At 42.9% G+C, this 11,957-nt stretch overlaps 1 protein-coding gene across 1 annotated transcript in view; it reads right to left on the minus strand.

Annotated features, from left to right (window-relative positions):
• Positions 1-968: 968 nt before the first annotated feature.
• LOC111866141 (lisH domain-containing protein ARMC9) overlaps positions 969-11,957 on the minus strand; it is a 14,224-nt gene continuing 3,235 nt past the window's right edge. The window contains exons 4-13 of the mRNA XM_023854796.2: positions 10,894-11,110; positions 9,988-10,170; positions 9,066-9,109; positions 8,827-8,979; positions 8,129-8,472; positions 6,877-7,096; positions 5,674-5,781; positions 3,648-3,761; positions 2,756-2,876; positions 969-1,319 (exon numbers count right to left, since the gene is read on the minus strand). Of these exons, the coding sequence (XP_023710564.1) occupies positions 1,117-1,319; positions 2,756-2,876; positions 3,648-3,761; positions 5,674-5,781; positions 6,877-7,096; positions 8,129-8,472; positions 8,827-8,979; positions 9,066-9,109; positions 9,988-10,170; positions 10,894-11,110 (1,707 nt within the window). The 3' untranslated portion in view covers positions 969-1,116. The remainder of the gene's footprint in view (positions 1,320-2,755; positions 2,877-3,647; positions 3,762-5,673; positions 5,782-6,876; positions 7,097-8,128; positions 8,473-8,826; positions 8,980-9,065; positions 9,110-9,987; positions 10,171-10,893; positions 11,111-11,957) is intronic.

Below are 11,957 nucleotides of genomic sequence, written 5' to 3' on the forward strand. Positions count from 1 at the left end.
CGTGACACAACCCTGAGAAGAGTCAAGTGTTCTACCGAAGCGGGCAAAAAGAAGAGTCAAGTGTTCTACCGAAGCGGGCAAAAAGAAGAGTCAAGTGTTCTACCGAAGTGGGCAAATAAATGAGTCAAGTGTTCTACCNGCAAATTTAGTAAATGATTGCAGTTTTTATGGATTTATAATCGCGGGTATTTAAATTAATTGCGTACGGCTGCCCATAACGGAATTTAAATGCCCGTAGGATAAAGGTTAACCAAGCCAATTCCTCGCCATACACACCTCAACCCTGAAGGCAGAGGCAATATGTTCCTCCAAAATAGTGACATCCATTATGTCCCATCCCAGAACACCTTATCAAAACAACTACTATGAGTGCCAGAGCATCAATTCCTGTATTTACATGAATTAAATTTTACATTGAACATTTTTACTTTGGAGCACTGAAAAAGTGTTACATGAGGAAAACCTTAAATTGAAGACAATTGAGGGATGTTGTTACAGAGGAGATATATGTGCCAGATGGTGACATGTGATACACAAGTCCAGACATCCTGCATATGTCAGCCAGTGGTGAAGTGGTACAGGAGTACAAGCACTGACCTGTGAACTTTGCATTCATTGCAGCACCAGAACACCTGTATGGAACGCCCGCATGCACACACATACACATGATGTCCGAGCTCTATCACCAAAATATGGAAACAAACTTTTAGCTACCTGGACTCACCCGTCCTCAGATGCGGATGCTGCTGTCACATCATTAGAAGTGTGGTCTGTCACATCTGGTGGTTCCGCATCTGCCAACATCACCAGCATGCGGATCAACTTGTAATGCACACTGTATGTATAGTCTACATTTAGTGATCAGCGTTCAGCTCACCGTTCGCCTTGCGGTCTGTGTGGCTGTCACACACGCTCCTCACGTTGCACACAACAGCATCATCCTCCTCCTCCTCCTCCTCCTCCTCCTCCTCCTCTTGTTCTAGACTCTCCAAGATCACACTGGTCAACACAAACACAACACACAGTTCCTAGACAATTCATCATATCCTTACAAATGACTTGTGACTCAACATTCAGTTACCGAGACAACATACGCTTTACAACTGCACACACTACTCACGAGTCACACATCTTCGAGCATGTTTCTGACACTTCTGCTCCATTCTTTTCATGGTGGCTAGGCTCCATTGAGGTGGCAGACTTATATGAGACATACTTCCCTTCTGAAGACCCAAGAGAATGGAGCCGAGGTGTTGTGGGACGCAGTACCACATCTCCAGCAGACTGCGCTGTGGATGAGGAGGATGTGTGCACAACCCCTGCAACGTCACATGAAACCAAAAATGCAGAATGGCAAAACTTACTACAAAAAGAATTATTTCCTAGTTTCCTCAAGATGAAGTATGTGGTCGACTGGGGTATGACATCATGCAAATTCTGAGGTGGACACCAGCATTTCAGAGTACCATACTGACTGTACACTGTTTTAAATATATCAGATTATTAATGAACTGATCTAGAAATACAAATACGTTTTCTGTTGCACAACGTACATTTTATGAAGCCCACAACACGTTCCGGCACATGCCTGCTGTGTTCAGGTCCTCAACTGTGTGCATGTATGAATAAATTCCATATGAGAGATAAACCTCTGGAACGTACACACGAGCAACAGGCTACCAGCTGCGTGTCACATCCACAGTGATTCGCAACACAGCAAAGAGAAGGAGGCAGCACGCTCCTCCACAATGCTTGTACCTATCTACCAGAACCACAAGACAGTCATATCTGGGGCCTGCTTGGTTTTCAGAAACAAATGTCTCCTCTTTTACTGATGAAGACATTGACATTTGCCATAAACGACCATTTCTGTACATTTTTCATCAAGAAACACTATGCCCGCAAAAAGAAAAAAATATATATATTGTAGCGTGTTGTGTCACGCTACAAATAAATTTACGCCGTGGTATTTGATATAGCGAATTTATTCCGCTCGCTCACACCTTACAATCATTACCACTTGCAGTGTTACAAATACTGCTTACAATATCTCGGCGATACTGGACTGTCTTCTCTGGCGGTTTATAGCAGACTCTCTTCTGCGGCGGATATTCCAAAACTGACTGCTTCTCGTCGAAGCTGGGCTATTTATCCCCTCAGCCACTGCTATGCAAATGAACCCTCTGTTATAACAGTGGAAACGTTGCTTTGTTGGTTCCGCGATTCCTATGCAATGACCCATTGTTATTGCATTGTCTCTGTGGGAACGCTTCGCGTATTCATCGTAACCGTGGAGAGTCGATGTTCTCGACACAATGGCTCACTGTTGGGATTACAGTATCGCTATTGTTACTTCCTATGCAATGGTCTGTTCTAGCGTTTCCATAGAAGTGACTCTTCTGGATTCCAAACACGTTACATTATATATGAGAATGAAAACCAGATTATGGTATGTGGTCACAAACTATGATATCTTTTTTGCTTAGTGGGGGGTGGAGTCCAACTGGGTCTACTTGGCACGGCGGCCACTGATTGGCCTATTGTAGCCTGCCCCTGGTGATTATGATGATGGAGAATTTGGTGGAACAAAGATTGGCAGGGAAACCTAAGTACTCGGAGATAACCCGCCCCAGTGCCACTCTGTCCACCACAAATCCTACTTGATCAGACCCAGGATCGAACCTGGGCCGCCACGGTGGGAAGCCAGCGACTAACTGCTTGAGCTATGGCACGGCCTATAACTATGATATCTTACCGTGGTATGGAAACACCAGCCGATACTGCTGGTACAGTAGCTGGTCTCCACTCAACTCGCCATGTAGGCTGTGCACTGGGTCATTGCTGTCGAGTTCCTCTTCCAGCAGATCCATCTCCTCCTGCAGAACAGATGGAATTAAGACTCCAGCAGGACAAGAAGTTCTCAGAAGAACTGAGCACCATGCCAAGAAGAAAAGCCTTCTAGGGCGCTACATGGAGACAGCAATAACGAGAGGTTCAAGTCAATTCTAAATTAGTTCCACTTATTTGTACTTTACTTCATGACGCTGTCAGCAATGCAAACTATACTTGGACAGGAAGTGGGTACTATACTGGCACTTTTCTGGAGGGACTGAGAAAAGACATCAAAAACCTCCATCAGAGTAGTCTGTGCCCTGGCTAAGACTGGAACTGGGCACTCCCCAGAAGTCAATGTGTAACCGCTTACTGGAAAACTGACACAAACTGCTCAGTAAGTGAACCGCAAAGGGTTCTGTTCTGGCACATGGTATTCACAGGCTTCTGAACTTTGTCAGCTGGACCTGTTTCCATCTTCAAGACATATTCCGATATGGCTAACAGACAGGATGTTATGCCGCAGAGTCTTGTAGACAGTCACCAACATTTTGCAGGAACCCAAAGCCTTGATCACACTATACTGAAGAATCGAAACAGATCTTTCAAATGCATCAGACTGGTGGGTAAATCCCCATATTTCCACCTGAGAATGGAAATAGATCCAATTTCCAAAATGTGTTCCATTCAGAATACGGTGGAACTCCAATGTAATGATCCCCAGTTTAAGAATTTCCCCCATCTTCATCAGTTTAGTGCACAAATCCACTAGCCTCCTGAGAAACAAAGTGCAGAAAACCAATAATGCTACTTACCATGTCATCATCACCATTCTCCTGGTCAGAAGTAGAACTGTGGTCTGGCTGGCAGTGCCCTCGATGCAGCTTCAAGATGTATTCCAGCTGCTTGCTCATCTCCCCGTCACTGTTCTGGGAGCATAATCAGTACACAGAAAGTTACTTCAAAATCCACGGCACCACTAATCTCACAACACACAGCACCTGCTATAGAATCATAACATGTGAGCAAAACTGTGAGGGCTGTTGAGGAAACAAACGTTCCAAAGCCCAGTGGTTACTATATATACCAGCTGCTTTAGCACACCAAAACTCTGCATTCTGCCCACAGAGTGTAGCTGTGTGCTCCGTACGGTTCTCACAGTAAACAGCGACTGTTTCCCAAAACAGCATCGACCAGCTGGGCTTTGTAGCGGTGACGTAATGTTTCCTGTGAGGTACAGACAGGATTTTTTATATTTTAGTAGAAATTAAGCCTTTAAAGGGTTTATCACCTCCCATCAATCTCACTGCTGCCACCCACAGTGGGTGAACACCACAAAAACAACATGCTCACACACTGTGTAAGGAAATATCATATTAAAACAGATAAACTACACAAAATAAAAAAAATATATATAAAACCAAATTTCAACATTAATGATACTGAACATATGAACACAGTAAATCCTCGTTATAACAGACTAATGGTGGGGAAGGATGTCTGTTACCACCGAGTGAAGGGGTATTCATAAAAGTACACCATAGGTAACAGAGTAAATACATGGAATAAACACAGAAAAACACAATGTGATTAAATAAAGGTTTTTATATTGGGGTTCTTTTTTATTTTAAATAGTATTCTAACTACAAAAGGGACACACGGTATTGTAGTTGGTTGAGGAGCTATGCTACAAGCCGGAAGGTCGTGGGTTCAAGTCCCGATGTGGTCACTGGATTTTTTCAATTGACCTAATCCTTCCAGCCGCACTATGGCCCTGGGGCTCACTCAGCCTTCTAACAGAAATGAGTACCAGGAATTAATTAAATAAGTTTCCTGGGGAGTAAAGTGCTTGTACTTGTACTCTTCTCCAAGAATAACTGGAATTATCAAGTCAAGGAGGATGAGGTGGGCAGGTCATGTAGCACATATGGGAGAGATGAGGAATGTGCATAGGATTATGGTGGGAAAGCCAGAAGGAAATAGACCACAGGGAAGACCAAGGCGTAGGTAGGTGGACAATATTAGAATGGATCTTAGAGAGATAGGATGGGATGGTATGGATTGGATAGACCTGGCTCAAGATAGGAACCAGTGGAGGGCTCTTGTGAACACAGTAATGAATCTTCGGGTTCCATAAAATGCTGCGCCATCTTTGAGCCGACCGTCTAGATAATCTGGGACACTCAGCATCTCACAAACCTATGGGCCTTCAGGGCCTGGTACAGGGATAGCTTTACTTTTCTTTTCTAACTACAAAACCTTCTTAGTTCTTCAACATCTCCAAAAATTCAAAAATTCAGAACTGAACACAGTCAGATTTTGCCTAATGGGAGTTTACTGTATTCAGATATCACTAAAGTGGAACCTGACTTATATATTGCCCTGCCATCTGTTGTTCCCCGACAGACTACTAGAAGATATGTCAGGGAATGCAAACAGCAACTTAACAACACTCAGCATAGGACTACAATGTGCAGATAAAAATTTGTAAAGCTGGTGACAGAAAACTTCCAACAGAGAATATGAAAGGATGAATATTGGTTGAAACATGTCAACAGGGTGCAACAGCATGCTTCTGTTGACATGTCAATGAACCTTCAGATTCCTTTAACTGGAAATTGCTTGACCAGAGATTCTTTAAAATCCTGCTTCTTCAATTTAACTCTTTCCATGTTGCATCTGCCTAGTTTAGAATAAAGAAATATCAAGGGTAATATATTTGCCTCTGATCCAACTTAAATTAACCTAACCTAACTTATCCTGCCAAACCCGTAGCATGGGAAGAGTTAATGTACAGCTGATACCCGTCAGGGTTCCTTAAACCTTAATTCAAGCACTAACCTTAAGGTAGAACTCAAGCATGTCACAAAGACCCATGTGCTTGGCCTCGTCATTGATCTGTGGATGTGCAAGCAAGCTATACAGGGCTCCGTTCACATATGGGATGGCCTACATAACAAAATAAGTACAGAATTTCAATGGTCAACAAATGTTGGCCGAGTATGCCAGGCAGTCAAAAATTCTGCCCTACAGACGTACCCCACAAATCGACACATACCTACCTCTTCAATGAAACAGCTTGCTCACTGTCAAACAGAAACCTGACCCTCCTACTACACAGTACAGATAACTCCCAGTCATTTGGTATCCAAGCATCCAAAATTCTCATGTAACTGGCAAAAAATAAACCAAAAAAAAAAAAAAACACATTTTTTTTCAAAAACAAAGTTGCAATGTGTATATGATCACCTGACATACAGTAGATCTCCCAGCAACCACTAGCAGCGCTGTCCACTGTTCTCCTGCATCTAGTGATCTGTGTAGTCTAGCAGAACCTGTGACTGTGTTACAGCACAGTCTAGCAGAGCCTGTGACTGTTACAGTATTTCCAATATCTTTCACTTGTCAATCCGCAGTGTCACCTAACAAGTCTCCTGTGTAAGAACTAAAGTGAAACAAATGTGGAAATATACTTGCAGGAAAAGGGTGAAAACTGGGTTTCTGTTTTTCTTGTATATCTGGCAGATTCACACAACTGGAATATTCTGCTCCTCATACAAGCTTGAGACTGGAGTGTTTACTGCACCTACACAAAATATTATGTATTGTTTGATATGTGTGGAAAAATACGAAAAGAAACCAAGAGAGAATGTTAATGAGTAAATTCACACATTGTTTTTTGCTCCTTCACCTCGATTTCTCATTTGTCACAGATGATGAGACAAGACTTGCTAACCCCAGAACATAATGGTGTGACTGTGAATAGCCAGGATGTAACAACCTGTTATTATAACCTTGTGTGTTTTTTGTTGCAGTCAATATAGAGCATTAGAGAACTATGCCACAACAGCTGCACATCTCCTGTACATAGGGACAAGAGTAGTGAGTAAATTTCATGACATTTTGAGTATTCTCTGGGGAAGGAAAGGAGAAACAGATATGTTACATTTTCATACATGTCAGAAGATCCTCAATTACACATAAATTGCCTTTCACAGAATAATAATGGGAAGACACGTGATTCAGTGAGGCATGCCACGTCACCTGTGTCATTTTGGTGCCCAGCAGTGTGATCAGCAGTTTCAGCACCGTCTTGGCAACAGGCACACAGCGCTCCTTGGCACTGCGGTGAAGACAGAGGTTCATGAGTAGTGCAGTGCTATACTCCAGAGTGTAGGCCTTCATAGCGTTCATGTTGGCACTAAGATGTTTGATCAACCACTCCACTAGCCCCAGCTCTATCATCCCCACTCGCTGGCTATGCCTGCACATAGAGCAATCTACACTGTTCATGAGTTGTTACTACCTACCGGGTTTCTGCCCCTGTCCATCATACAGTATGCCACTAACTAACTTCATTTAAGGTACAACAGATCACAGTGGTCGTGGTGCAAGGGCCAAGAAGGCCCACCCCTCATACATTCATTCAACTAACTTCATGGAGAACTGTGCAGCTATTCAAGAGCTTTCCAGCATTTTATGGAATCTGAAGGTTCACTGCCATGTTCACAAGAGCCCTCCAATAGTCCCTGCCCTGAGCCAAAGACTGATTCAGTCCATACCACCCCATCTTATCTAAAAATTCATTTTAATATTACACACCCACCTACATCTTGGTCCTCCTAGTGGTATCTTTCCTTCTGGCTTTCTTCTTCTTCTTCTTCTTCTTCCTCCTCCCCATTCGTGCTACATGCCCTGCCTAGCCCATCCTCCTTGACCTGATCATTCTAATTATACTTGGAGAAGCTCCTCATTATGCAGGTTTCTCCAACATCCCGTCACTTCATCTCTCTTTGTTCCATATATTCTCCTCAGCACCCTGTTCTCAAACACCCTCAGTCTATGTTCCTCCCTTAATGTCAGAGACCAAGTTTCAAACCCATACAGAACCACAGGCAAAATTATAGTTTTGTATATTCTAATTTTTATGTTTTTAGACAGCAGACAAGAAGACAAAAGATTCTGGACTGAATGGTAGCAACTGTTACCTGAGTTCAATCTCCTCTTAATTTCCTCCTCAATCAGGTTTTGATTTATCATCATTCCCAAATATCTGAACTGTTCCACAATTTCATAACATCTGTTAGCTATCTTTATGTCATGATTTTGTCTTGCATTGTCTTTACTGACTCAAACAAAGACTGTGAATCTTAATCACAACATAAAAGCCATGAAACATTCCAAAGCCCAATGCTCACACTTGGGGGCCAATTCAGACAATGAGCACAAGCTGTTCTAAGGCACACAGCATAACATTAGAAGATTATATTACAAACTAGAATACACTGAAATTCACCTCAAGCTGAGTTTCTGTAGTGTTGCCAAGATCATGTCAGCTGTCACATCGTCTATCTTAATGCCCTTATCACCCTGCAGGCAGTGTACCAGCACCCTGAGAACCCCAGATCCTGCAGAGCAGAGATAGTCCCGTCCACAGCGCAGAGAGGCCACAGTATTGACTAGCCGAGCTGCAGCCTGCTGTAAGGGATGGGGGGTGGATGCATGTGTGGGGTTAAAGTGTGCAGAGAGGGGTAGCTGCACAGGGGAGGGCTGTGGAGAATGATGGAGGCTCAGGATATCACGACGGAAGTATGATGCTACCACAAGGTCTCTGTCTTCAGGGGGACTCTTGGTGATGCGCTGCAATACAAGGACAAGTCAGGTGAAAAACCAAGGAAAAAGTGATCTGTGTACAGGAAATGGAAGCTTCTAATCCTGTTCATAATGTTACACATTTCAGGCTACCCCATTTCACCTGATGCTCATGACATGTTTCTAAGGTACTGTGTAACAGAGTAAACAGTAATGTCAAAATGAAACTAGATATCTAAGCACTGCAAATTTGGAGCTCAAGTGCAGCAGATTTCCTGAACACGTCTCTTCATGACAGTGACAGTGAAGCAGTTTATGGGTACTGCACTTTGTCATGACAAAGACACTAACATAAAGCTGTATTATTCAATTACAAGCGTTTAGCCAAGTACAGGGGCTCACCCATCTGAGAGCTTGGAACAGCAGCAGCTTGGTTTTCATGCTGCCACACGACAGGTTCCACTTTATCTTGTGGAAGTCCAGGTCAAAGCCTATGGCAGGGTGGTCCTCTTGACTCTGGGGTACTGGGCGACAGATGGCATCCTCTGGCGTTGCCTGCAACAGCATAATACCTGGGTCCAAATCTCAGCTCAACCGAGGATTTCTGTGGATTTCCTCAGTCCCTCCAGATAAATGCCCACCTTGCCAGCCTTGTGAATGCTAGTGCCACCAGCAGCACATGGTGCTGAAAGTGTGTACGCCAACAAATCATTGAGAAATATGAAACTTTTAGCATGATACATTTTTTTGGTCTGACAGAGATAATTGATGAATTACTGCTTCTACACATACGAAATGTTGCAGCGAGATATGTAATAAATGCATCTCTCAAGGTAATACCTAAACAGACCTGGAACAATCACAAAATAAATCACAAAGAATATCTCAAAAGAAGAAACTAAGAGGGATTAGGGAAAAAGAAACAAGAAGGGATAAAATGAGAAACAAAACTTATACAGAAGACGTTGGAATTCAAAACTTGTGAAGAGAGTGTAGAAGAGAAATGAATACAACATGTAAAATCATGGACAGAACAAGGATACTAAGCGAGCATTAGAATCAAAATTTGAGGGAAAGAGACCTACAGGCTGATCCAGAACAAGATGATTCAGCCATGTAGTGGAAGACAGCAAGAGGAGTGGCAACAGTTGGGAAGAAATCAAAAGAGAAGTTTATGGCAATAAAGAAGAGACTGGAGGCTTTTCATCCACTGACAAACAGAAAATGGAAACGATACCAGAAGGATGAGGATGACATGAACGAAATTACACTGAACTACCTCAAGATTGGATCCATCTGCAGACCTTCGTGCTAGCCGACATTCAAAGCAGGTGACTCATCAACACTGGTTAGTTTATGGGACCTAAGGTTACTGTCTTGTAGGAAGTGACACTGTGCAACCTGGTCAATCATTACCAGTTATTCGGAGGAACACGTGCCTCTAGCTTCAGTGAATGGGGCTGACAGACAGATGGTGCAAAAATTTCACCATGAAGCTGGAGGCAGCACATCCACCTAAAACTGGTGTAATGACTGAAATTACTGTACAGCATTATATCTCACAGGACAGTGATGATTCCCTTGTCACACTGATCACTGTGGTCACCTCTGACTGCTGTTCTGTTCCTGGTGACTTGGTGAAGAGGTCTGGGAAGATCTTGGTGCAGTTGTCCAGGGTCGCCTTTAAGTCTACAGCCTGCCCCTTCACAGAGTTCTCCAGTGCGCCTGTCAGCTCTGCAGCAACACCTACACAGCCATACAACAGATATTGTTTCCACCAATCATGACTTAACTGTTGCATGCCTTTTGTGCATGTATGTCAATTCTAGCTCATTTTTTAAAGTAAACGTAATTTCGGTTCATGTTAGTCCAGTATTACCCCTACTTAAAATGCAGGTGAAATCAAAAGTTCATGTTTCTAAAAAGAAAAATTAACAATAAAAGAAATTATTATGCAATGTACAATACAGAGGTCATTCATATTTACAGATCCTATTTTGAAATATCTTTTAATATGATGTATGATACTGTCCATGTTCTTAGACTGGGCCATTCTCAGCAGAATGCTGAGTGACTTTGGTTGAGTCCACTGACTGAGATAAGGACTGTAGGATGTTTATGGATTACAAGATGGTTCATCAACCTGTCTCCCACAATGCAGCTGCAACCACTGCCCCACAACTTCTTGCCATATTCCTCCTCACATGCAACCCACAAAAGAAAAACCATGATCTGTACACGTACTGAAATGCAACATAGAAACTACAAACCACACAACAGAAATACCGATCAACACTGGCTCTTATTTATGTGTTCCTTATTTAATCTGGGGGTTGTGTGTAACAGCCAACAGTTTGGCCTTGTGTTACCCTGATCGGCTAAGTCACCCTTCCATAAAACACTCCAAGTGACAGCCACAATTTGGACACTCCCTGTCTACAGCACCTGATCAAAAAGTACAAAACTCACCAAGAAGGTTGTGATGATCCTTGTAAAGTCTCTGGTACCTTCGCTTGAGCTGCTTCAAGTTCCTGTTGGCCTCCAGCAGTTGTGCATATGCCTTGTGTGCTGTGTTGCACTGGGCCTCGAGCCCCAGCTTGAGCAGTCGTGGTGCCACTGCTGACCCCCAGCTGTGATTCACAAGAAAGTCTCGCAAATTTCCCGTCAAGCGCTTCACCCAGCTCTCCTGGAAACAAAACTTTAAGCTCTAAAGGGTTCATTTTCTTGTCAGGACTGTGGCCAGTTACGCACAGAAGTCTGATATAGAAATTCAAAGAAACTTTTGAACAGAGAATAATACGCTGATCTAACAATGATTTTCAATTCTAAACGATAAATAAATTTAGAATTCTATGAGTGAGAATGAGTGGACACACTTCAAACACTTTTATTGAAAAAATAAACAGAGCCTAAAGAGTGAAGTTTTCACCACATGACAGCAGAACTGTCAAAAGTTTCACATGAGATACTTGTTCTAACGCGCGCACATGACGACATGCGTGTCAGTTTCAGGGCATCTGAACACTGGCTGGACACTGTACAAGCAACAAAGGTAGTTCAAGTTGAAGTACAGTGAAATTGAGAAAAGGGGGGGGGGACTTTCTGAGCGACTGTTTCATGTGGTGATAACCGTATTCTCCTAGCTCTGCTTATTTTCTAAGCAAAAACATTTAAAATGTGCATATTCTTTCTCAGACACCCCATATACGATGGGGTACCCAAAAGAAACCGAACTAATTTTTTTGTGGGCAGAGCTTTTGTAGTACCGCGTTTTGCCGCCATAAGCGCATAGAGCTAACATTCCTGAGTCGATAAGCCGACTACCGTTGCTTCAGAAGGTAAGGACTAGTTTCAGCAGAGTTTATAGTGACAACTGTTTTGTGTGATCATCGTTTTTGCAATGGCTGATTTTCGTGAACAGCGTGCGGCGGTGAAATTCTGCTTTTTGCTCGGGAAAAGTGGAACAGAAACTCTTGAAATGTTAAAAACGGCGTACAAGGACGATGCTATGGGGAAAACTCAAGTGTTTGAGT

Source organism: Cryptotermes secundus, unplaced genomic scaffold, assembly GCF_002891405.2.
Source record: "Cryptotermes secundus unplaced genomic scaffold, Csec_1.0 scaffold318, whole genome shotgun sequence".
In the NCBI taxonomy this organism is placed as follows: domain Eukaryota; kingdom Metazoa; phylum Arthropoda; class Insecta; order Blattodea; family Kalotermitidae; genus Cryptotermes; species Cryptotermes secundus.